Source organism: Camellia sinensis, chromosome 7, assembly GCF_055761805.1.
Source record: "Camellia sinensis isolate YWXY chromosome 7, ASM5576180v1, whole genome shotgun sequence".
NCBI classification, from domain to species: Eukaryota; Viridiplantae; Streptophyta; class Magnoliopsida; order Ericales; family Theaceae; genus Camellia; species Camellia sinensis.
In genome coordinates, this window is record NC_138967.1 from 96076094 (window position 1) to 96101392 (window position 25299).

At 34.8% G+C, this 25299-nt stretch overlaps 1 protein-coding gene across 1 annotated transcript in view; it reads right to left on the reverse strand.

Moving 5' to 3' along the window:
• LOC114270538 (sodium/calcium exchanger NCL) overlaps window positions 1-7545 on the reverse strand; it is a 34051-nt gene extending 26506 nt beyond the window's left edge. The window contains exons 1-6 of the mRNA XM_028212074.2: window positions 6876-7545; window positions 6314-6499; window positions 5525-5706; window positions 5254-5399; window positions 4695-4986; window positions 4291-4593 (exon numbers count right to left, since the gene is read on the reverse strand). Coding sequence (XP_028067875.2) covers window positions 4291-4593; window positions 4695-4986; window positions 5254-5399; window positions 5525-5706; window positions 6314-6499; window positions 6876-7257 — 1491 coding nt within the window. The 5' untranslated portion in view covers window positions 7258-7545. The remainder of the gene's footprint in view (window positions 1-4290; window positions 4594-4694; window positions 4987-5253; window positions 5400-5524; window positions 5707-6313; window positions 6500-6875) is intronic.
• Between the last annotated feature and the right edge of the window lie 17754 nt (window positions 7546-25299).

Below are 25299 nucleotides of genomic sequence, written 5' to 3' on the forward strand. Positions count from 1 at the left end.
CTCTCTTCATCTATGGGTTCAAAACCAACCTGTTGATATTTTACTTGGAATTTTCCATAGCTATGGTCAGTATCGAGTTTAATAGGTGTCTTGGGAGTTAAAAGTGCACTGATATGTTGATCAGAAGTAAGAAGGCTAGTTAAGTGAACGACATCAAGAATGGTGGGAGCAATCATACCACACCTCGGATGAAGGCGTTACATGGCAAAAACTAAAAGCAGGCAGCAGCACTGATGGCCCATTTGTCCATATCTAGGGCAAAGGTTGATAGTCGGATGGCATCGTAAATACCTAAAGCCCTCTAGAGATCAATGTCGTACACCATCATCCGCTGGACCCATAGCCTCCAGTTAGGGTTAGGTTTTTGCCATGAGCACAGAGGGTTAGGACTTGAGTCCCAATGGTACGAAGCCAGCTTTGCCTTATGGAAAAGCATCACTTCAGTGTCTGCAATAGGGTAATAATGAGTAAGTTTGTCAGGAATTGTTACAATGAAAGTAGGACCAAATTCCCCCTCTACAGAGCTATTGCTGCATGGAATAATACAGCTATTGAAGATGTGTTGAAGGAGTAACTGCTGGCACTCAGTTGGGAAACGTTACACATGCAAAGGTTCAGTTTGTTTTTCCTCTTTAGCTTGAGCTCGTTTGGGCGCCATGGAAATAGTGTGAATAGAGGGTTTCAAAGTAGAAAGGCTGAAGAGTCGAAGAGTAGAGCAAGGTAGAGGGAATGAGAGGAGTGATGGTTTGACTTCTGGCATTCAAGTAGCTTATGGTGGACCCTCCTGGGCCTATTACTAGTAGTTGGGCCTATTTAATTATAGATTGGGCCTATTACTAACAGTTGGGTCTATTTAAATCGTCCTCTAGGGTTCATTTTACTAGGATCTGGGTTTTATCGCGGAATTTGGGCCTTGATATGTGGGTTTGTGGTTATGGGCCTATATTCATTATTACTGTGTCCAAGTAAATAAGTGTCAAGACTTAAAGTTTTTTTTTATGATATTCGTTCAAGACAAAAACATCATTTTGTCTTGAATGAGGGGGGCATTGTCAACATTGGAATTTATTTTTTTCTGGAGGATAAGCATAACAAAAGATAGAGAGCTGATCTAGTCGATGCTAGGGGTGAAAACCATGAGTTTATAGTCGGATGTGGGTCCCAGAATGTAGAATAGGTGCCAGAAGTGAAACAATTAAAGAAGCAGAGGTGGCAGAAGTAGTTTTCTCTGTCGATTGATTTGATAGTGCAATAGAATGTGGCCAAACATGGCCCAGGAGTCAATCCATGAAGTTAGGCATATAAGTGATGCAGGGCACGTGGTTTGTTTGCAAGAGAAAGAGAAGTCTGCAGTAAAGAGGCAATTACAAGCGGTTATGGAGATCATGGGCAGTTGTGCAAGAAGTGAAAGCAACTTACTCCATGATAGAAACACGTGGCAACAGAGAAGTAGCAGGACCAGCAGCATAAAGGCTTGAAATTCGAAGTAAAGAGGGGCTTCAACAAAAATTCACAACCCATGTGAAATTAGGAGTAACTTAACGTAGGTAGCTGTAGTTTTTGTACTTAGGAGTATTTTGTTTGTAATTCAGCCTCTGTGGCCCAGTTTTCCCCTGTCAATTGTTATGCACATTGAACTTGTAATTTAATTCTTGCAGTTAAGTGGCAAGTTTACTTGTTCTTCATTTGAATTTTAATTTATTCACACTTGTTTCTTCACATTACAACCTCCAAAGAAGTCCTTGAAACTATCAAGGCATAGAACACAAACCACAATTGTTTGATCTGTTGTTGTGTATGAAATTTTGGTTATTTTGTCGAATCTTCTTTGTCGATTTGACCCAAACCAGATTTTTGGTAACATATTTGGTTACAAAAAATAAAAAATAAAAATAAAAATATTATAAGGGACATACTTCTAAATAAGCCCAAGGGGGTCCTAGGTTGGCTTATGTGGCAAGACCTCTAATGGAGGTGCCATGTGGTGTGATGTAAAGTTGCCAAGATAAGGGTAGAGTTCAAACCTTGATCAACATATGATACAAAAGTTACATAATTCTAATATGAGAATGAACCAACCTAGTCGGGTAAGGAAATTTTGCCTTGTGAGGTTGAAACCAATCCAACTAGGTTGGAAACCTGTCATGGAGAAGATAAAGCTCAGGCTTGCTGGTTGGAAGAGGAGATTTCTCTCATTTGTAGGAAGGTTAACACTAATTAAAGCAGTGTTATCTAGTCTACCGGTGTACTACCTCTATCTGTTCAAGATACCAGAAGGGATAGCAAAAGAAATTGAAAAATTATAGGCCTCATTCTTATGGGGTGGAGTTGAACTAAAGAGGAAAGTTCATTTAGTGAAATGGGATGAGGTAACAAAAAGTATTAAGCAAGGGGGATTGCGTGTTAGAAGAATGAAAGACATGAATGTTTGTTTATTAATGAAGAGGTGGTGGAGGTATGCCAATGAGGAACAAGCTCTGCGGAAGAAGGTGATATGTTGCAAATACAAAGTTCAAGGTGGAAATTGGCGTCCAGATTTTCAAACAGGAGTCAGATTCTCTAAGATTTGGGGAGATATATTGGTGGCAGCAAATCAAAAGGTCAGCCTACTGCAATTTTATGTAAATAACATTCAGATTAGAGTGGGTAATGGTTATAGAGTGTGCTTCTAGCATGATTGCTGGAATGGTGGAGTTAGCCTCAAAGAATTATTCCCTAGATTGTTCAGGTTGTCAAATGATAAGGATGGGTCTCTCAGGGATTATGCTGACAAAAGAGGCAACTCTGAAAATTGGGTGATCAGTTTTAGAATGGCTTTATTTCAATGGGAACAAGAAGAGCTCCTCACTCTTAATCTTTCTATCAGACCTGGTCCTATTTTGAATCTGCTTGAAAAAGATAGAGTAGTCTGGTTAGTAACCAAATCAGGTCAATCCTTTGTCTCAACCCTATACAATCACACTGATTTAGAGCATGGTGAAGTTAAGAGTTCTAGCAGATTGGTGTGGATCAAGTACCTCCCACCTAAAGTTCAATTTTTTGAATGGCTTGCATGGAAGCATAAGGTAAAAACATCAGTGTTCTTGCCCAGAATTGGAGTGCTAGATGATAGTGCTGTCACAGTATGTATTTTCTGCAAAGCTGAACAAGAAACAGTTGAGCATGCGCTTATCTGGTGTCCTATGATCTGGAGAGTTTGGACTGGTCTCCTGCAATGGTAGGGAGCTCATTGGGTGGTGCCTCAAACTGTTGACGGGTTACTACAGTGGTGGGCTGGGAACAAGTTCATGAAAGCTGAAAAAAGAATTTGGAATGCTATCCCGTTGGTGGCTCTCTGGTCCATTTGGAAGCACTGGAATGATTGTCTCTTCCAAGAGATCCAACCAAACATGGAAGAACTACTTGAAGTTATCATTGCTAGGCTTGCAATTTGGTTAAAATCCACATCCAGGGATTTCATTTTTCAGTCACTGATTTTATGTATAACCTGGTGCAAATTAGATTTTGTTTGGGTAGGAGAGTGTAAGGTTGTATTGCCTCTGAGGTTTAAGGGGTTTTGAGTTGGAATCTTTCTAACACTTCTTGGGGCTTTGGAAATGCACATGATTAGTTCTACTATGTGTGCCTACCTAGTTGGGATGCATAGCCTGGACAATGATGCAATTTCTTTCCAAGCTTTTGTAATTTTTGTGTTTTAATCAAATTTGTTTTTGCTTGCTGCTCATAAAAAAACTAGGAAGGAATCCAAGATAGGGGATACTTGTTAGGAAAGTGTATTCCTAAGAATATTAGAAAACCTATAGAGTCTGCATGACACTCTTATACAAAGGCTACACCCTCAAGGTTGAGTTATGACTTATTATTAGCTATCAGCATTAGAGCATTCTCGAGTTCTCGTGTTCCTTAGAGTGTTGTTCACTTTAGCATCAAAGTGCTCTCCGGTTGACAAAACGACTACTAACCTCAGTTGTGCAAGTAGAGAGCTTGACCGTATTCATCCACATCATCCCGATTCATTTGCTAATCTTGAGAGAACTATTTGTCATTCATTAGTATCTTTTCCCTACACAATTAGTATTGCATTCACTAAATTTACTTTCTAGGAAGAACGGGAATTACAATGCTCACGCTTATGACTCAACAGATTATGAGGACATATTTAAGGAAATACAGTTGTTGTTAAAGAAACTAACAAAGCATGTTTTCTTTTAATGACTCATATTTTTCCTTTCAATGTTTTCTTTTAGTGGTCTAAAATTAACTAACAAAAATAAAGGGAGAGAATCAAACCTGAGAAAATGTTAAAGATGCAGTCTTCTGTCTCTTATGTCTGACAAAAATTAGAGCCGAAACAGCCTCACTACAGCTAGCAAAAGGCAGAACCACAAAAGAGACAAAGAATTTTGGAACTTTTGTGGCGGTAGAGAAGTTGTTGACAGCATCCACCAGTGGATTAGCAAATACACAGACCACAGTAGTTCCCAGAAGCAGCATCACTACTGCTTTGAAGGCATTCCACTTGGGATCTTTCATGCTTCTCTCATCGTCACTGTTGCTTTCATCCCCCAGTAAGTCATGTTCTTTTCTTGTTTGCTGGATATATGTGTATGACAAATATCATTTTTCAGAAATATAACATATTTCAGTGCTAACTGTTATAATCACCTAATGAGGCATAACATAAAACACCATACCTGATAAAACTCAGATAGAAACCTCAATTGCGGTGAATCGGGACATTCATCACTTTTGTGCTTGGCAGAACGCTTAGCCTTATAAATCCAGTCTGAGATTCCATTGACAAACTCTTCCTTATCAATGAGAGAGTCATCGGTTTTATCAAATTCTTTTAGAATGGATGCTACTGCTTCATCGATATCATAACTATCCAAATCTGTGTCATCAAATCGGATTCCCAATATTAGTGTTCTTAGCTCTTCTGCTGAGAGGTTTCCATCATTATTCACATCAAGTACTTTAAATAACCTGTCATTACACACATCAAGGGGACCATTAAAAATAATACTTGATTTAGAAGTAAATTCAATTCATTTAATTTCATGCTTTTTTGTAATAAACTATTAGTTCCAGTATTAAATAATTTTGTGCAATGGCCGGATAAAAAAATTTATTTTGTTCAATGCTCTATTTCCTGGCATTTGGATTAGGAATTTATGTTTCATGTGGATAATTAGTCTAACAGAGTTATCAATAAAATAATTCAGATGAGTGAGAAAGGATTAGGTGACAAACTTTTCTAAAACTTCTGTGTCTGGTCTACCATCAATTGTGAGGATTCTTCCCAATGTACGCGTCTTAAAATCAGTTAGAATCACAGACATTACATGTTTATACTTGGCGAAAGCAAGTCTTCGCTTTTGAACTTTAGGTTGAAAGACCTGCAACAATACTCGAGGAATGATATTACATACTCCACTTGCTAAGTGGCAATGAGCCTTAATTACTAAAGGAAAGACATATATGAGCTTTGAAAATGAAATTGAAAGTCAAGTAGATCGATTACCTGATAGAGACAATATGAAATTAGAAAACAAATTGAGAGAACAAGCGCAGTCAAGACGGGTAATTGACTTTCAGAAGTTTTGTTGAAGACCTTTGGTAGTTGGACTACTACAAAGGGTATAACAGACACAACCATTATCCTTGCAGCGTAGCTTGTCCAGATATCAGTACTGACACCAGACGCTGCAAAATTAACAGAAGTGTAGTCTTATTATGTTGTTCAATACATCATAGATGACAAAACAGATTAAATCTGATGTAGCTGTAGTCACTGTCTGTAACTTATATATGTTACTTTTTAACATTTTCTTGTTACTGGAATGAAGTCATATGTCCTTAAGTTGAAGCCCTCCTCCTTTGCTAGAATACCTAGCCATGACAACAATTTACTACAAATATAGGTACAACCAAGAAAACATTAAGGGTCTGTTTAGATGGATGGATTTGAAATGCGTGGATTTGCTATTATTTGTTTAAGGAGAATAACTCAAGTTTAGATCAGATAATTTACCTATCAATTTAAAGATTGAACTTGTATAAGTTTTGTATAGTGTAAAAATCGAAGTTTGACTTAAGAGCATGTGTAATGATGCTTGCATTACACTCTAATGACTCCGTAATAGAAAGAAGAAACTCACTTAGACATAAGGAATGATAGAAAGATCAACTAAATGCCAATGCCAGTGTCCCAAGAGAGCATAATTGTACATGAAATATTGTAATTCTAAAAGTTATGGATGCTCTTCAATATAGCTTATAGTTACTTAATAAGTGAAACGGAGCTATATACCAGTTAAGCTAAACCCTTTGGTATCTTCTCCATCTTTTGCAACTGTATCCTCCAGATCGCACTTGCCAACTACAATACAAGAACCCCATAGTAATGTTAGAAGCATTACGATTGATCCAGCTAGCAACCCCATCCCAACTGAAACCTGATCTTGAGCAGTTTCCTTGCTTCCTGATAACCCGGATGCTGCAGAAACCAATGACCACATTAACCAATAATTTAGAAAAATAGCTAGAAACGCACTGAACCTCTTTCATAACCTTGATTTTTTTTATCTAATATATGTGAACAATGCTTCTTCTTGACGATTTTTACTTGGGAGCGGATATTTATGGTAAAAACGATGGAAAGAACAAAATCAAAGCACTAGTAGTTGTAGAAGTAAAAGGAACTTATTTTCATTCTTGCCGCTTTTTGGAAGCAAATTTAACAAAGTAAATAAAATGCTGACAGTAATTGCTGTTCCATGGCTGCCACTGTACTGATATCAATTTTCACTAAATAATTGAAAATTGAAAAGAAAATGGCGAGAGTGAGAGAGAGAGAGAGAGGTGAAGCATACCAAGGATGATAATAGCATCAGGAAGCGAGGAGAGGATAGGCAAGACAAGGCCGCCAATAATACCAGGGCCAAGAATTTCTAACAGAATCTCACAGCCTTCAGACAATAGTTTAGCTGCCCAGAACATTAAGTAACCATAGGCAAGAATAAGGAATGTATTTCCGAGAGCTGTGGTGCTGCATGGTAAGAATCCATATGTCTTCTCACAGTCATCAGACCAAACCAAATTCTCAAATATGAGATATATCTGTTCTCTTGCATTTCCCACTCTGTCTGTTTCTGAACCACACAAAAAATAGTTAGTAACAATTCTGTGGCTGGCTAGTATGAATACCAAGGGGACAATGGCCGCAAAAAATAATCTAGTTAGTATGATTTTCATGTTGTATCATAACATATAATTTGTAATGTGGTTGAATAATATATATAGGTCTGTGCGTGGTCTTCTTAATTTGTTCGCTTATTTCTTAGCCTCAAAGGTTCATCCATGTCTGAGGATACAAACTCGCATATTATTTTAATAGTTGGTGGAGGATTAATAGGACAAAGAGCCGGTAAATAAAAAATAAATAAAAGATGCAGAGTGGTCCATGGGAAAGAATGAAAGCAATGTGAACACAATTTTAGTTGGATATAAAATACTCAAAACCCTAGGTGTGTGACTAATCACAATCCTCTAAATAATTCAATTTAATGGAATAAAATAGCCGGACAAACTCACAATCTTGGGTAGTTTCACCTGCCTTGCCAACTATGAAATGGTCAAATCTCAAAATTGTACTATGTTTTAGATTCCCAATATAATCCGGAGCACATAGCCAATTATCATGATTTGATTAATATTACTAAGGGTAAGGCTGGTCTACAAGTTTCAGACTAGGCTATGCTGTTAGACTTTCGTGGACCAATCACGAAACCTAGATCGATAATTTAAACCGTTCAATATGTAAGGTTCATCGAGTATTTCATCCCTATAAAAAAACTCATGTTGATTGTATATATATTACTATTTGATCGTATCACATTTCCATTAACAATTTTTTTTCAAAGTCATATTGAACGTTGACAGAAATGTGATCTGATCAAGTGATTATTAATATCCAATCAAAGTGATTTTTTTTAGCGGATGAAATATTCAACGAGATCTACATATTAACGGTTCGTATTATCGATGTGAGCTTCGGGATAGACTCACTGGACCCAACAGTACGGTCTAGTCTGATTACAGACTGGACACAAGCCACACCCTAATCATTACATTAATTCTGTTGTCCTATACGAATTAAATAGAGTTTTCATAATAATAACGTGACTTATAATTTTAAAAATATTACAATCACATATACAATTTCTATATAATAATTTTGTTTATGCACTATTTACTTGACTAAGCCACCAACTTCGTAACCATCACATAAGAAATAATTGTTGCAATCAACAGTGATTTAGACTCCTTCAAATTTCAACCCCCACCACCCCACACACACGTGGCGGGTGGTGATTGGAGGAGAAGAAAGAAAAAGAAATAGTGACCAATTAAAAAAGAAAGGGGGTCAAAAGGGGGTGAGAAAAAGGGTCCCAATCTTTATTGTTTTTGCAATTTTGTGCCTATAAATGGGACGATACGTCTCCATCTTGTGTTTCAATGACGGGTAAGGCGGTCAACCTATTCCTAATCAATGACAGGTAAGGCTTTGCCTTCTTTGTGTGTAATTACTCAGTTTGTTATTTGGTGTGAGGTGAACAATTGGAATAAACATCTGAAGGTGGGTATCATTGTTCATATTGCCAATCATATTCAAGAATTGTTTTTGTTTTGGTGTGAGGTGAACAATTGGAATAAACATCTGAAGGTGGGTATCATTGTTCATATTGCCAATCATATTCAAGAATTGTTTTTGTTTTGGTTGTTTTGGTGGTATCATTGTTCATATTGCCAATCATATTCAAGAATTGTTTTTGTTTTGGTTGTTTTGGTGGGCTGATATGTGGGGTTTCTTGTATTTTAATTTTTTTAGTTAAGTTCTTCTTAATTCTTTGTTTAAAAATTGTGAGGCTTAGGGGTTGGTTGTATGGATGCGAGTAGTAGTAGTAGGGGTATTTTTATACTTCCGAATCTCTCTCGATGCATGTCATCTTCCTGTACTTTTAATTTCATGCTGTTAAATGAAATTTTTCTTTGCCGATCAAAAAAAAAAATAAAAAAAAAATAATATTCAAGAATTGTTTGGTTCATAAATTTGTAGCTCATGAGCATATCTAGTAGGGGTTGGAGCGGATCGATTGTGGCCACAGAGCTTCTAATCTACCATCCGTCTATCAGATTAGCGGATTGGAGAAAATCAATCCGCATCTGTTCGTCAATCCGGCGGATGTGGATTGAGGGGATTGGCGGATTAGCGGATGGATGCGAATTGGTTTGGCGGTTTACAATTTTATAAATTTTTAATATAATTCAACTTGTGCACTTCCTAAAAAAAAAAAAAAGTATTACAGTCAATGACTTAAAAAAGTATTACAAGCCTCATCCAAAGAAAGAAAGTTTGAAATTTTAGAATATTACAATCACTGCATGCCTCATCCACATATTACAAACACAACATGTTTCATCCACATAAAATATTATAATTTATGCCTCATCCACATATTACAAACACAACATGTTTCATCCACATAAAATATTATAATTTGTGATTCTTAAAATATAAAAACAATTCAAACCACTAAAACCATGAACAGAGCAATAGTAGAGATTGTATGCCTCTGTATTGTTACATCTATATCTATTTTTCAAAACAAAAATCATTATTTTTGGAGTTAGAATTGAAAACAAAAAAAAAAATATAGATAAATAATACATTTATTTTTTTTTAATTCAAAAAATATATTCAAGTTGGAGGCTCTTTTTTCAACCGAATATATTCAACATAATATTTAAACTTTTTTTCAATTGAAAACACAAATAGAATATCTAAGCAAATTGAAAACACAAAGTCTTATAAATTACTAGAGATGCTCGAGATTTGGCGGTTCGGTTGTAGCCAAAGAAACCTCAAATCCGCCATCCGTCTGCCAGATTGGGGGATTGAAAAAAATCAATCCGCAACCGTCTGTTTGTCATTACCTATCCGTCCAAAATGCGACGGATCGATTCGGTTTAGTCAATTTAGACGGATCGATACATCCGCTACTCACCCCTAATATCTAGTCTTTATTTAGAATACTTGGTTATCCGAGTGATCCAAAATTTTGACGTCTATTCAAGGATTGAATGTTTTGTGCTATGACCTTCCTAGATAGACCTTAAACTGACATGGCTGTTTTGACTTGTAAAACATAATTGTGAAGTGGATAGAATTTAATAAAGCTTTCCAGCTTGCATATATGTTACTTTGTCCTTCTCGTGGTCAGACTTGAAACTTTGTTTTTGTAGTTAATCAACCGACTTCGCTCAGTTATCACCTTCCCTGCATCTTAATACTTCAATTCTCAAATTTTACAATTTCCCAATGCAGAAATGGACCCATCTAGCTTTGCCATACCTATCCGTATATATGCCTCTGCTGAAAATAACTTGATTACCACGCCCAAATCACTTTTTTTTTTTACTAACCAAAATTTTTTAAAAAATTAAATAAAAAAAAAAAGAAAAAAAAAAAGGGAAACAAGAAACAAAATACAAACAACTGAAATTGCTGGGTTCAATCCTGTAAAGGTTAAATTGGTTCATTTGGAATGTAGGCTGACTTTTAGCTTTTTGGCTTCTTGGCTTTTTAGCTGTTTTAGCCTGTAGCTAAAAAGCCTCATTTAGGATAGGTTTTTTTGACTTTTTTGATTTTTGTGAGAGAAAAAATGAAATGATTATGATTTGGATGTGACATTTTGTCTTATTGGGCTAAAAAACCTATTTTGTTTTTTTATGACATTTTAACCAAAAAAATAAATAAATCTCATTTTAGCTTATACCAAACAAAGGCTTAATTTTCATGACCGAGCTTTACCATGATCACAAGTTTTAATGACTTTTTTCCATAATTTTTACAATAAAAAAAGGTTTAAGCCAAAGAAAACATGGAAACTTGGAAATATAGGGCTCTTCTGATGTGCTTCCTTGTTCCTTATTCAAGGGTTGTTTTGTTGAGACAGTTATCATCTCTAAATCCTAAACTATGTTGACATTATAAGAATTTTCACACTAAGGAAGTTTCGAACCTTAGATAACCTAGAAAGTAGGGACTAACTCAAGTTCTAAATTATAGATCATGAAATTAACGAAAATTTAACAAAATGCTAAAGGTTTTGTACAGCCTCTTCAGTTAGTTATAATTATTTTTCTCCAATGTATCAGGTTAACAAAATACTTCAGGAAAAGAAAAACAAAAGAAAAGGAGGGAGGATTGGACAGGGAGGTTATTTGGTTAACAAGAATAAAGCATACCGTTGGCGATTTTACCCCGATCAGTAAGAGAGCTGAATAGCACAAGGGCTAGACCACCAACTATACCAGAGAAAAGAATTCCTAGCCGCTTCTTATTTCCACCAGACAAAGAAAGCTTGGCAACCAAGAACATCAGGTGGACAAGGACAAGGATCAAAAATATCTTCCCTGCGGCTGCGCTGCTGCCATCACTTGGTAAAAATCCATACCTTTTCTCAGAGTTAGAGGTTTCAGCTGAAACCAAACTCTTGAGAAACAAAAATATTGATTCCTGGATGTTTCGCAATCCATTCATTGCCATACCAGATACAGTGGAGAGCTAGGCCTAGGAGTTTGAGAAAGGAGGAGGAGAATGGCTAGAAGAGAGGATGCAAGTCTCTTCTGGAGGAGTATTAAAGAATACAAGCTTGGCTTTATTTGGGTAAGTTTATATAGTGAGGTTATAGGTAGGGAAGAACATAACAAAGACTTTAATATGAAATAGGGAGACCAAGAGTTACCGAAAGTATTTTATTACATATAGCTAGGAGTGTAAATTTGGCACATGAGCCTGCGGCCCAATCAAAGCCCACTTGCGCTAGGAGTGTAAATTTGGCACATGAACTTGCAGCCCAATCGAAGCCCGCTTGCGGCCCGGGTGAGCCCAACCTCATCCGAGATCCTAGGCTTGGGCCATGTGTTTTGGAGTCCAGCTCGTGGCCTAGCCCAAAAAATTTCCCTTCAACCTAGCTTAACACAACCCGGCCTAGCCCAATCCCTAACGATTCCCTCATCCAACGATCAAAATTTTGAAAAATTTCAAATGATGAAAAATTTGACCATTATTCACACAATGGCCAAAATTTATTTATTTTTTAAATATAATTTAACCCCTCCTTCCCAAGTCTTATAAATCCACCCATCTTCCTGTCTATTTCTCGCAAACAAATCTCTTTTAAACTCTCATTCTCTCTCAACTCTCAACTCTCTCAATTAATTTTGAAGTCTTATTCCTAAGGCAATTGTAATTGTGCAAGAAATTTTTTTTATCAGAGACGGCTAATTTTTGTATAGCATTCACCAGCCGGTAACATTAATTATTTAAATTAATAATTATAAGTTACTCATTTTTTTTTACATTAATTATGTATTAACATATATTACTTTTTATTGTTTACTCATTATTTTAATTAATTGTTAGTTGATATATACTATTTTACTTACATTATTATGGATCCTAATATTCTTAATGTTTATGTCGATATTGATGTATATACACAATATGAATCTGTTGATTCTCTTTCTACTGTACCTAATATCCCTCTTCCAGTAGTAGGACAATCATTATCTAAAGGCACAACTAGTACTGTTTGGAAGCATTTTGAAAAAGCATTTGTAAATAATCATGTTAGTACAACTATAATTAAAACAAAATGTAAATCTTATGCACATTTACTTAGTGCTGCATCTGAATGGGGTATTAGTCATTTAAAAAGGCATATTAAAAAATATTTACAAAGTCAATAATCTAAAATTAAAATTCAAATGCAATTAGGGGGTTCATCAATTAGTAATTTGCAAACATTTTTATATGATTCTATACGTGCGCAAAATTTTGTAAATAACTATATTATTAAAAAAGAACAACCTTTTACTATTAATGAATGTCTTGATTTTTTAGAAATGACTCACGAAGGTTTGCACCACAATATCAAGGTTTTTCAAGAAATACTATTAGACAACAGAATTTTAAACAAATTTGAGGATATTAAAAGTGAATTATTTGGCATTTTTTAAAATTTGAATGGAAGAATTTGTTTAACATATGATCTATGATCAAATAATGGTTTAAAATATCAATGTAACCCTGCACATTTTATTGACAATGATTGAAAATTAAATAAAAGAATTATTTCATTTAGATTGGTAGAACTTCCATACACTAGTTATTCACATGTAATAACAAATAAGAAATGTATTATATGAGCGAACTTTGCGAAATAAAATATTTACCATTAGTTTAGATAATACAACATATTACAATCATACTGTAGCGTATTTGAAATCAACTTTACAATTACATGTTAATGGTGATTTATTTTAGAATATAGAAAAATTTGCCAATGATAAAGTATGTCATTTAAAACATTGATTTTAGATGTAGACAGCAGGTAGAATTCAACGTATAATATGTTAAAGAGAACTTGTAAATAAAGAAAAACAATAGATTTATTTTTTGCAACAACATTAATAGGAGAAGTATTGACTTCCATATAACTTAATTGACACTAATTAACTTTATATAAAGATTTTCCAAAAGTTTTTGATACTGCAACAAAATTATTTTCTTATATATTCGTACTTTACCATTTGTTTTACATATGTTAGCATAAATAATGAAAGCTTTCACAAAATATATGGGTAATAAATATTATATAACCATTATAACTGTAATGAAAGAAATATTTGACAAATATTTTGATCGGCTGCCTCATCTTTTAGGTTTACGAATCGTAATTGATGCTAGGTGTAAAAAAAATTAGTTTACAAGAATTTTTAGACCATTTTTTTTTTTTTTGAACAATGCAAAAAGTTATTTGAAAAATATAAGGAAGTTGTATCTGCAAATACACCTACACACACTATACCAGTCTCATCTCGAGGTAGAAGATTAAGTGTTTTTTCAATAATAAAATGTAGAATAATATATCAACACACAAGCGTAAGTAGTTCTAAATTACAACGTTATTTGGATAGCCCACCCCGTGGATCATTGTAATGATTTTGAGATTTTGGATTGGTAGAAACAAAATGAACCCATGTGGCATATGATTTCACAGATGGTCCGTGATAAACTAACTGTTCTTATTTGTACAGTTGCTTTTAAAATAGCTTTCAGTACAGGTAGATGAATGTCAAGTGATTGCCGCAACATACTTTCACTTCAAATAGTTGATGCACTTATGATATTTAGAGATCATATGCATGCGTTTATAAGAAGACAAAATTATACTGATATATTCAAAGCGATTTGGATGATATATTCTTAGGCAACGCGAATGAATTGTCCACTTCTTCTGATGATTTATCAACAATTTTTTCTTTCACTATTTCATTTTATAATGTTTTTATTAGATTATTGAGGTGGAGTATAATGCAAATGATTGATAGGCTAGCAAGTGCCAATCTAGTTGGGATGCATTTGACCTATAGTGATGCAATTTTTCTACCATCATCAATAATCTATATCTATTTTATTTAATATATAAATTTTTGTAATATTTTATTTCATTTTGAAACAAAAATTGTTCATTAAATGTTATCTATTTAATTTAATGATTGTAATATTTCATTTCATTTCATCTATATATATAATTATTCATTTCATTTCATTTTATTTTTTTTGAAAAAAGATTATGTACGTAGCTTCTAAACTAAATAAAAAAAAAAGACATAATATCATACTTTTTGAGTCATAACTACAAAACATAACATAATAACCAAATATTTCATTAACCATAACTAAAATAATATCATAACTTAAAAAGAAAATTAATCATAACTAAAATACAAAATGACATAACTTATATCTAGTCATAACTATATAAAAAAGAAGAAGTCATAATTAAACACCACACGAGCCATGACCAAATAACTCTCATGAATCATAATAACTAAAATAATATTATAATAAAAGAAGAAAATTATACAACTTCATACTATTTTAGTCATAACCAAAAAAATATAAGTCATACATAATTAAATACCATTACATAAAACATAACTAAACATCTCATTAATCTTAACTACAATACTATATATATAATATATCCATCATTTTTTTTTTTGCGAAAAAGAAAAGAGGCCTTTGGCTCGACCTGCAACCCTATTTTGAGTAGACTTAGGCTTAGACTTGGGTCTAGGCCTAACTTTTCAGTTCGTGTGCCGGCTCGATCAGGTCAAAATTTTGACAGAAACCCACGAAACCCGATAGTGGGCCGGCCCATCTCGGGCCAAGGTGGGCCTTGGGGGGAGGGGGGAGAATTACACCCCTACAAATAGCAAAGCTGAAAGAAATATTAATAATAAATCTAGGCTTAAACATATGAGATTGGATATGGTTAGGGGTTGGACTTGTTCATATTTAATGGTTTAAATTATTATGTGCATAGAGATGAGCCTTGGCATACTACTTTCAGTATTGGAAATAACACCCACAGCCACAGCCACAGCCACACCCATTATATGGCATCTAAAAATATAGTTTTATATTTATATTTTAGTCGCTTTTAAAGGTGGAGCGGCATAAAACAAAAATATTATATATTGATCTTGCCCCTTAATTTCTTAACACATAATCATATGCTAATTCATGTAACGGAATGCATATAAGCAAGCAAGTCCTTGCAATATGGAGACATTCCATAACAAGGATAGTCAAAGCCATAATAATAATACAAGGCATGCCATACCGTCAGAATAGAAAAACAAGGATAGTCAAAGCCATGATATAGTGCTTGTGCTATGTCATTTTTATTGCCTATTAGGGCGTACGAGATAATTTTAGTATTATTATTTTTATTTATTTTAAATGGATGCAGGAAAAAGTCAGTCGGAGTATTATTTGGCTCAGCTTCCTCAAAAAACTAAGGACTTTTGATGTTTGGAAGGTGCACATTTTGAATATTGCCTGGTGAATATTTTCTCTTTTTTTTATTTAAGTTTTAATTACAATTTTTTTGTCTTCTACAAAAAAAAAAACAAAAAAACAAAAAAACAAAACAAAACAAAAAAAATAAAAAAATAAATTAATAGAATAATATATATAAACAATATTTGTTTTGCCACGAATACTACTACTAACATGCTCAGTTGTAGCTTTTAAAAGTGTCAATGAAAAGAACATATAAGTGGCATTTTGTAATAGTGATAGTAGCTTTGCAAAGTGTCACTAAAATAAATTTCAATGTCACTTATATCCATTTAATGGCAAAAATGAATTGAATTTAGTGGCACTTATGAAGTTATTATAAATATCAATTGTAAGATAACAAGCGTCATTAAAAATTCATATAGTGGCATGTTTTAGATTGCAAGTCTTCTTTTGTGAGAACCCGAATATACAAATAAAATAAATAATTAGATAATAATAATTTTACAAATCTCAAATATTTTGGTGGTAAATCCTAAAGTGCAAACTAAATATTTGGAAGGTCTTTTAATTAATTTTAAAACATAAAATAAATTTATGGTGAAAGTTTTTAATTTAGAGGCAAGGTTTATTATAAATAAATATAAAAAAAAAAATAGAGAAGAGGGTATGACTTGAACTCTAGACCACAAAATTAATGAATAAGGCTCTTACCATTTGAGTTGCATATAACTTATATATATATATATATATATATATATTGTATATTTATCTATTTATTTGACCTACACATGCTTTAGGTGTACCCAACCACTAGTATAAAATAAAAACAAAACAAAACCCTAACTCTTGTTATAATTGTTTTCCACAACACTAGCAGCCCTAGCAACCCTGGGTTATGAAGGAAAGAGAGGGATGATTCAATCATCAAGAATATTGTTGAAGCCAAGAAGGAGAGCTTTGTGTATATTGTGTCTTGTGGCCTCTTAGGTTTTCTTCTCTTCTTTCTTTGTTCTTTATCATTATTCTATTGTTATATAATTTATTGATGGAGAGGTTGTAGGTGTATGTATTTTGTGTCTATATATATATTGTTATGAAATATGAGGAGTTAAATTCATGTATAAAGAATGGGTATTATTCTTAGTTCAAAAATTCTGCGCATAATCACGAACTTTAAAAATTAAGAAACCATATCAAATAAATGAATTTTGAATTGAAATTTTTACAATAGATCAATTACATATTGAATTGCATATCTGAATGTTTTTATAATTTTTGGGAGTCAAAATCCATGCAAATTGATGCGTTCAAATGTGTCTAGAAAACTGGTTTAATCAGTAAATTCGGGAGTGTCATTCTCTTTGGGTATAAATCTGAAAATTATAAAATTAGTGTCATTAGAACCGGTTACGAGTCTAGTTTCGTATGTTTTTGACCTTGAGTTCATTGCTCATGTATACTAAGAGAACCATTAATTTCTTTAAAGTGCTGCAAAAAAACAACCTGTTTAGATATAATTAATTTTAGATAATTATTTTGATAAGCAAGTCAAGTGAAACCATTTGGGTTTGAAACTTAGAATATATTAGTTGATATCTGGAGGGTTTTGAAATTTTGCGAATGGTGTAGAGTGGGTTTTTAATTTTCAGATTTAGTGAACAGTTCGGGAAAACCTATCAAAAATTCTATTTTATCTTAAAGTCACATTTAATTAAGTTTCGATCGGAACCCATGTTTTGGGTGATTTTATACCTTGATGAACATGAACTTAGGTATTATTTAAGAGTAATGATGAGTTGGGTTGAGCCGTGTTAATGTGCATTACTTTGGGGTTACGTAGTTTATTATTCCTTTTAGTATGCTTGAATTAGTAGTGACGTGTAGTTTTAATACTTTGTTCAGGACACTAGTTGGACTTTCATACTTTATTCAAGGATTATTTTATTTCATTTTTAGGTGAGTAGTTTCATGCTACATATTTTTGTAAATGTTCCCCTACCCTAAACTGTTGGAAAATTAAATTGTTGTTTCATGACTAAACTGTTTTGATAAATTATTATATTATCAATGGAATCAAATTATTTTTGAAACGTGTGTGAACTTGGCATACTGCAAACTATTTGTTTTGGTCTCATGTTTATAATGATGAACTACCATGTTTTGCAAAACTGATGTGTATTGATTATTGGGACCACATGTGTATTTAGTCTAGGGAAATTATTCCACTGTATGTGGTGACTCTGGCCACTAGGGAACAGATCCGGGTTGGGCCGTGATAACTCTAGTGCTCAACGATTGTAAGGAAAAGACCTAGGTTAAGCTAGGTGACCTTTAATTGGATCGTCTTTGAGAAAAGGCCCAGGTTGCCACCCTGAGGATGACTCTTAGTTCGGTATTGGATCCAACGGGGCTTATAGCCTTGAAAACTGTGTGGCATATTACTTGTTATTTTCTTGGTACCCAGAAAATTATTGGTGTTCATGTTATAATCTGTTTTAAGTGAAAAATGTCATTTATCATGTTCTTGAGAGACATGAGTATTTTAACTATTGAACTATGAAACCTTCTTTTTGAAACAGATTGTCTTTATCAAATTGTATGCCAATCTAGTTTCTGTGATATATATCTTATTTTGGAATTGAACCCCGTTTTCAAAACTGTATTTACTATCCATGTTGCTACTCAGTGAGCTATCAGCTGACTTAGTTGTTTATCATTTTCAGGTGTTCTAAGGACTTAAAGAGAACTCATGGCATAGCAGAGACTCGATTGCATGGACCTCTAGGGCATTCATTTATTTTAGTGCGTTATGTCAAGTTTTTGCATATTTATTTATTTTTATTTTTATTTTTATTGGGGTTCATTTAGGATTATTTTGATATGTGGGCTGTTTATATTGCATAAGTTTGAATGGGTTTGATTACAATTGATTTTACCGTTTAAAATTGTGGCATTGTACTAGATTGAGTTTTGGTTATTTATTATTAGACTATTGTTTAGTTGTTCAATGTGATTATGGATTCGTGTTTAGGTTTACGTGTGCCTTGGGCTAAGTCCTTGTGGGCCACGGCCGGTCATGCCCGGATTTGGAGTGTGACACTTTAATGGCACTTGATAGCATCACTGTGATGACCCGAACCCGCCCCTATGAATTAAGGTCATAACCGGCCAGCAATCATGAGATTACCTACTGCCTTAAACCTGGTCAAACATGTTTTCAATTGAATAACGGGCCAAAACGGAAGCAGACTTAAAAATTTTGTCCAACGAGCTATGCTTACATGGTAAAACAAACATTTCATAATAACTCACATGTATAAACAAAGTTCACATTTCATGTGCCCAGGACCTTTCAAACATATAGTCAGCCTAACAAAAGCCTATGTACATGGTGATCCATGATATTCATCAGAATAACAAAAGGGACATCAAAAGTAGAAGAAACAACGTAAAGTCTCATGCGTGAGATGTTCGGGTTGACTCCACAAAAACTTGACTCCCCTCATGTCTTTCACTAGGGCTGGGTTTGGACATCTCTTTGCTCACCTACACACACATAAATGAGAGTGAGCGATAGCCCAGTGAATAATATCAAAATAAAGGGGTACATAACTGAAATTTATTGCAGTCATATCATACAGCCTTAGGCCCATTCATGATTTGATCTAATATATCAAACGGCCTCAGGCCCATTTCGTTCTTATCAAACGGCCTTTGGCCATTCATTCTTATCAAACGGCCTTTGGCCCATTCATTCATATCAAACAGCCTTTGGCCCAATCATTCATGTCAAATGGCCTTCGGCCCAATCATCTGTGTCAAACGGCCTTTGGCCCAATTATTTATATCAAACGGCCTCTGGCCCAATCATTCATGTCAAACAGGCTCTGGCCCGATCATTCATGTCAAACGGCCTTTGGCCCAATCATTTATATCAAACAGCCTCTGGCCCAATCATTCATGTCAAACGGCCTTTGGCCCAATCATTTATATCAAACAGCCTCTGGCCCAATCATTCATGTCAAACGGCCTTTGGCCCAATCATTTATATCAAACACCCTATGGCCCAATCATTCATGTCAAACGGCCTTTGGCCCAATCATTTATATCAAACGGCCTCTGGCCCAATCATTCATTTCCATACTCATATCCGTGTGTGTATCATACTCATGATTGTAATCATATCCGTATTCAATTAGTCTTTTGTAAAAGACTGTCATTCAAACTATTCATCCATAATTCAGATTACAAACCCATAAGGCTCACATAGAAGTAACGTTGTGAAAATAACATACTTGAACATATCTTTATTAAGACATTACTCACAATGATCTGCCGAATGATTTGCTCTTGTGCTTGACCCTACACATTACATAAACATAATGGGTCACAAGTGGTTCAATCCATTCTTAATTCATATATCCTTTTTAGGTTTCTTCCTTATCTTTTTAGCTTATTTATAATGTTCAATGCATGCCTAAGAGTGCTTAGAAATGAAAGAGAACGGGAAAAAAAAAATCATAAAACACTTTTTTAAAGTTTCTGAAACAGGGCTCTCCGCTCGAGCGCAACTTTGGCCGCTCGAGTGGACCCCTCTGGTTTGCAAAAGTACTGGTTGCCTCATTTTTGCGCTCTAGCGGGATTTTAGATGCTCGAGCTGAAAGTCAAAACATGAGTCTGGGCGCTCGAGTGTAACTCCTCATGCTCGAGCGGGCATCAATGTCTGCAAAACTTCTGGGAGCTAACATTTCAGGCTCGAGCGGCGGATTCCCCGCTCGAGCGAACATGCTAAATTCTAGAATTTCCAGAATTGCATTTGAAGCTCAAACTTAGTATTCCAAGGCCCAAAGTTCGTGTTTTTGGCACAAAAACATGGAAGGTCAATGCATGGCATGAGAATATGAATTATTTGAGACCAATTGACCAAAACCATGATCTAATTCTCAAATCATTTAACATTTTTCTTGGTATGGTTAAAGCTCATGCATTTAAACTTCATACAAACTCCCTATCTTCATGAATCATTTATGCATGTCAATTATTGACTCCAATCCCTCTTCAAATAGCACAAATGATGCTCAAAATTATGGAGTTCATTAAAATTATGCATGCATGTAGGATTTGGTGTCATATTCTTCATGTTTCAATAATCAACTTCTAATTACAACATAAATCCTTAGAATTGAGTTTCACATCATGATAATTCTCACATGCATGTAGTGAAGGACTCTCAAATTAACATGAACTACATGTTTCATGCTCAAATATGCAATTTCATGGCAATTTCTTACGTGCATGTGTACGTTGACTTCAAATTCATCAACTTCAACTTAATTCTTGTTCTTGGTCACATAACTAGCTAGAATTCATGCAAGGATGAACTTAAACTCATGAAACTGAGTTCATTTACTCACCTAAGAGTCCAAATCTTCCATATTCTAGCTAGCTCTTTGAATTATCCTCCTCAATTTCAAGCTCTTAGTTCATATCCCCAATTCTGTGCTCCCTCTCTCTCTACAATCGGCTCACTCTCTCTCTAGAGTGTTTATTTTAGATTTTTGAGCTCCAAGGAAGGTGAATATAAGTGTAATTAGGCCCTTATATAGGCTTGCCTAATCAAATTTGATTAGGCCTAAGTAATGGTGCTTAATTCAATCAGTTTAAACTAATTAATTCGTTCCAAATCAGTTTTCAATTAAATTTCACCATAGGCTCTAAAAATTACGCTAATTACAATGGTGTAGTCAATTTCGGTTTCTATGGTCGATAAGGCCTTCAATTTTCAGTTCACAACAGCAAGTTGAACAGATATTCCTACGGTGAACAGATATATGGTCAAAATCACACATATAATCATGCAATTAACACCCAAATTCAAATTAATCATATAATCACGATTTATTAACTTAACATAAGACAAGGTCGTCACAGTCACGAATAGTGTCTATCATGATATTAAAGTGTCACTGAAAGTGTGTAGCCTTGATGATGTAATGGCACTTAAAAGTGTCACTAAAGTGCCACTAACTCTTTTTTTAAAGGCGCTTGATAGTGTCATAAATAGTATCTATCATGACATCAAAATGTCATTGAAAGTTTTTAGCCATGATGGTGTAGTGGCACTTGCAAGTATCTATTGTGGCACTAGTATCTATTATGGCACGGGTATAAATGGCACTTGTTCAAAACGCCACAAAACTAAAAAATGTCACTAAAAGAGTAGTTCAGTGGCACTTTCAAGTGTCACTAAACTAAGAAAATGTTGTAGTGGTCGCTATATTAGGCAGTCTATCAATTATTTTGGACCCTTCATTTTTTTGGACCCCCACTTATAAATTTTAAAACTCTTACAATTTCTTTTCTCCCTCCAAATAATACCAAAATTATCCTTGTGAAAACATTTCACCCATTCAATTGAATGCACACCCCCACACCCTAAAAAACCTCTCTCCAAAAAACCCTAACAAAACCCATGAAGGTGATTACTACTTCATCTCTACATACTTATTCATGATCTTACAGTGAGAAAATAAATGTAAGGTTTTCAATTTTCAATCCTTATAATATATCAGTAAAAATTGAGTTGGGGTTTTTGTTCTTGAGAGAGAAGAAGAAGAGCCATGTGTGATTACTATCAATTACCCTAACAAGACTAGCTTGGGTTGTGATCTCAACCGCCTCATCATTTTCTTCGGTTTAACCATTATCAGAGTTGGTTACATGTTCCCGAACAAATAAAAAATGTTTGGTTACTTGTTCTCGAACAAATAAACAATATTCAGGCCTGTATTTCTGAATTTTGATCATATGTTCGGGAGTTTAGTCCCAAAAAATCGATAAATAGTTTTTATTATTTTTGTCATTTTTTTAAGAAACTTACCTTTACAAGATCAATCTCATCTTTGCTAAGAACACCATCAAAGTTATGAACCTCCTCTGAGTTTTTATTATTGTACTCCTCTCGTCTCATAAAGTTATGATTGCCAGAAAAACTTCCACTCATTATCATTGCTGGAGAAGTATAAGTAATCAAATGGTTATCACTGTTATCACTGGAATATTTCCACCAAAGGGTTTTCAAAGTTTTGAGGATGGGTAGGTTTTGAAGGTGGGATTTGGGAAAAATGGATGTGCGGTGATGGAGGTGGGTGCTGCCATAAACCCTAATTCATGATGTAATGGGTGTATGACTTAATTGTGAGATGGGGTGTCCTAAAATTTTTAATGTCCTTTTTAGTAATTTTATTTGAGGTTATTATTGTAATAAATAAATAACTAAAAAATGGGGGGTCCAAAATAATTAACGGGGTGCCAATACTCTTATTAAATTGCCTACTTAGTCCTGAACTATCGATTGAATCTATTAAGTATAAATCAAACTCTATTTAGTCCATAAACTATTTATTTTTGGTGTTTGTTTGGAGGGATTGGATTTCATGTTCATTGAATCATGGAGCCCATTGTTTGATTGAAAATTGGTAGACCGAATCTGTTTGGGCTATCAATCCAATATATATTGGACTATTGTATCCTATAGGGGTATGAGATAGAATTGGTGGATAACTATCCTATGGGATTAAATGGTAAAATGACATATTTGTCGTCCAAGTAATTGATTTAAGCAAAATTTATCTATAAATCCCATTTTGAGAAATGATTATCCAATTAGTCCCAATGATTTTTGTATAGACCAATTAGTCCCATTAATTTTGAAAAAATATATTTAATATATTATTTGGAAAATAGATTTCTGATTATACCCTTATTCATATTATGTTTTCTTCTCTTTTTTTCTTTTGTGCTAGAAAGGTAAGGTACATGAGAATTAAATTTGGGATGAATTTTTATATGAGAATCTCTTTTATTTGAAAAGCATTTCAAAAGGAGTACAAAAATGACTTGAAATATGAGGTATGTAGAGTGGCTTGTTATGTTCAGAACCCTTAGGCAGTAGTTCTTTGTCGGTGAAGGTCAAAGTCGGGGAAGCTCCACCCGGGAAAACCAACCCTACCAATTGCTCAAGCGTTGTATCAATCGAAAGCTTAGCCCTGTCCATAGCAGAAAGAACGGCTTGTCTATGTACCCTCGAGGCCATAAGCAGTCCCCAGATGGAGATGTCTGCTTGGACTTTCTTTAGCTGTTTCAGCACAGCTTCCTCCTCTAGTAGCTTTTCTTTCTGTCTCTCTGCTTTTCTGTCCTTCCCTGATACCTCTAGCTGATCCAAATGTGGGGGCTTGAAATACCGCCCACTTCGGGTCATATGGTCAACCTCCTCGGTGTACCACGTGTCATCCGGTTGATTCTGCCCCCAGTCCTTATCGGTGTGGGCAAGATGTAAATCATCGTCTTCCCACCACATCCCCTCGACAACAGACAGACAATTGTCCGGTTCCACTACAATTGCTCCCGTGTTCTCAACAAATTCTGCCCCCTCAGGTGCTTTGGCTTTTCTAGCCCTGTTATCATTATCAATCCTCTCTTGCTCAAACCGCTTCAGCGCGGCTTCTTGCTCCGTGTCGACTATGCACAAACTGCCTGGATCCCGAGTAAAATTCTTTGCACTGGTGCTCTTCGGCGATTCCCCCTAATTCTTGGCCGTTCCGGCCATTGCAGATGTTCCAGTCTCTGACTGACCCTGTTCTGATTGAGGCACCTCAACAAGATCTGGCTCGTCACTAAGTCACCCCGTATTATCTGTCAACCTATTCAGGTTAAACCAATCGATGCTCACATCTCCCGGGTCCTGCTCGTTAAAGAATTGTATATTGGCAATATCCTCCTCCAGTTCTGCCAAATCATCGAGCCCTTGACTAGGCCTATCCTCCTGCACCATGTTGATCTCTGCCCCAGTTGGTAGCTCTACTCTCGGCTTAGCCTGGTTTGTTGGCACAATATAACCACGCGGGTTGTATGCTTCCTCAGTAAAGCTCCCAGATCTCTCAGATTCTGAACCAACATTCCCATTCTCCTCCAAAGTTTCCCCAGCTTTGTCTTCGACAGTCACCACCACTGGCTTGGGCTGGGTTAGAACATTCCAAAAGGACATGGAATTCTTCAAATATTTCAAAAGGAGTACAAAAACTCCTCAATAAGTTTTGGACAAATGTAAAATTTCAAACTGTAACACTCTAATATAACACAAGCGCAATACTCTAATGTAACACTAAAAAAAATAAATAAATAAATAAAAATTCCTTAGTGTAATTTTCTCAAACATAACATTCCAATATGACACTTCAAAAAAACTCCTTAGTGTAACACTCTAGTATAATATACAAAAAAATTTCTTAGTGTATTTTTCCAAAACTTAACACTCTAATATAATATTCTAAAAAAACTTCTTTGTGTAATAC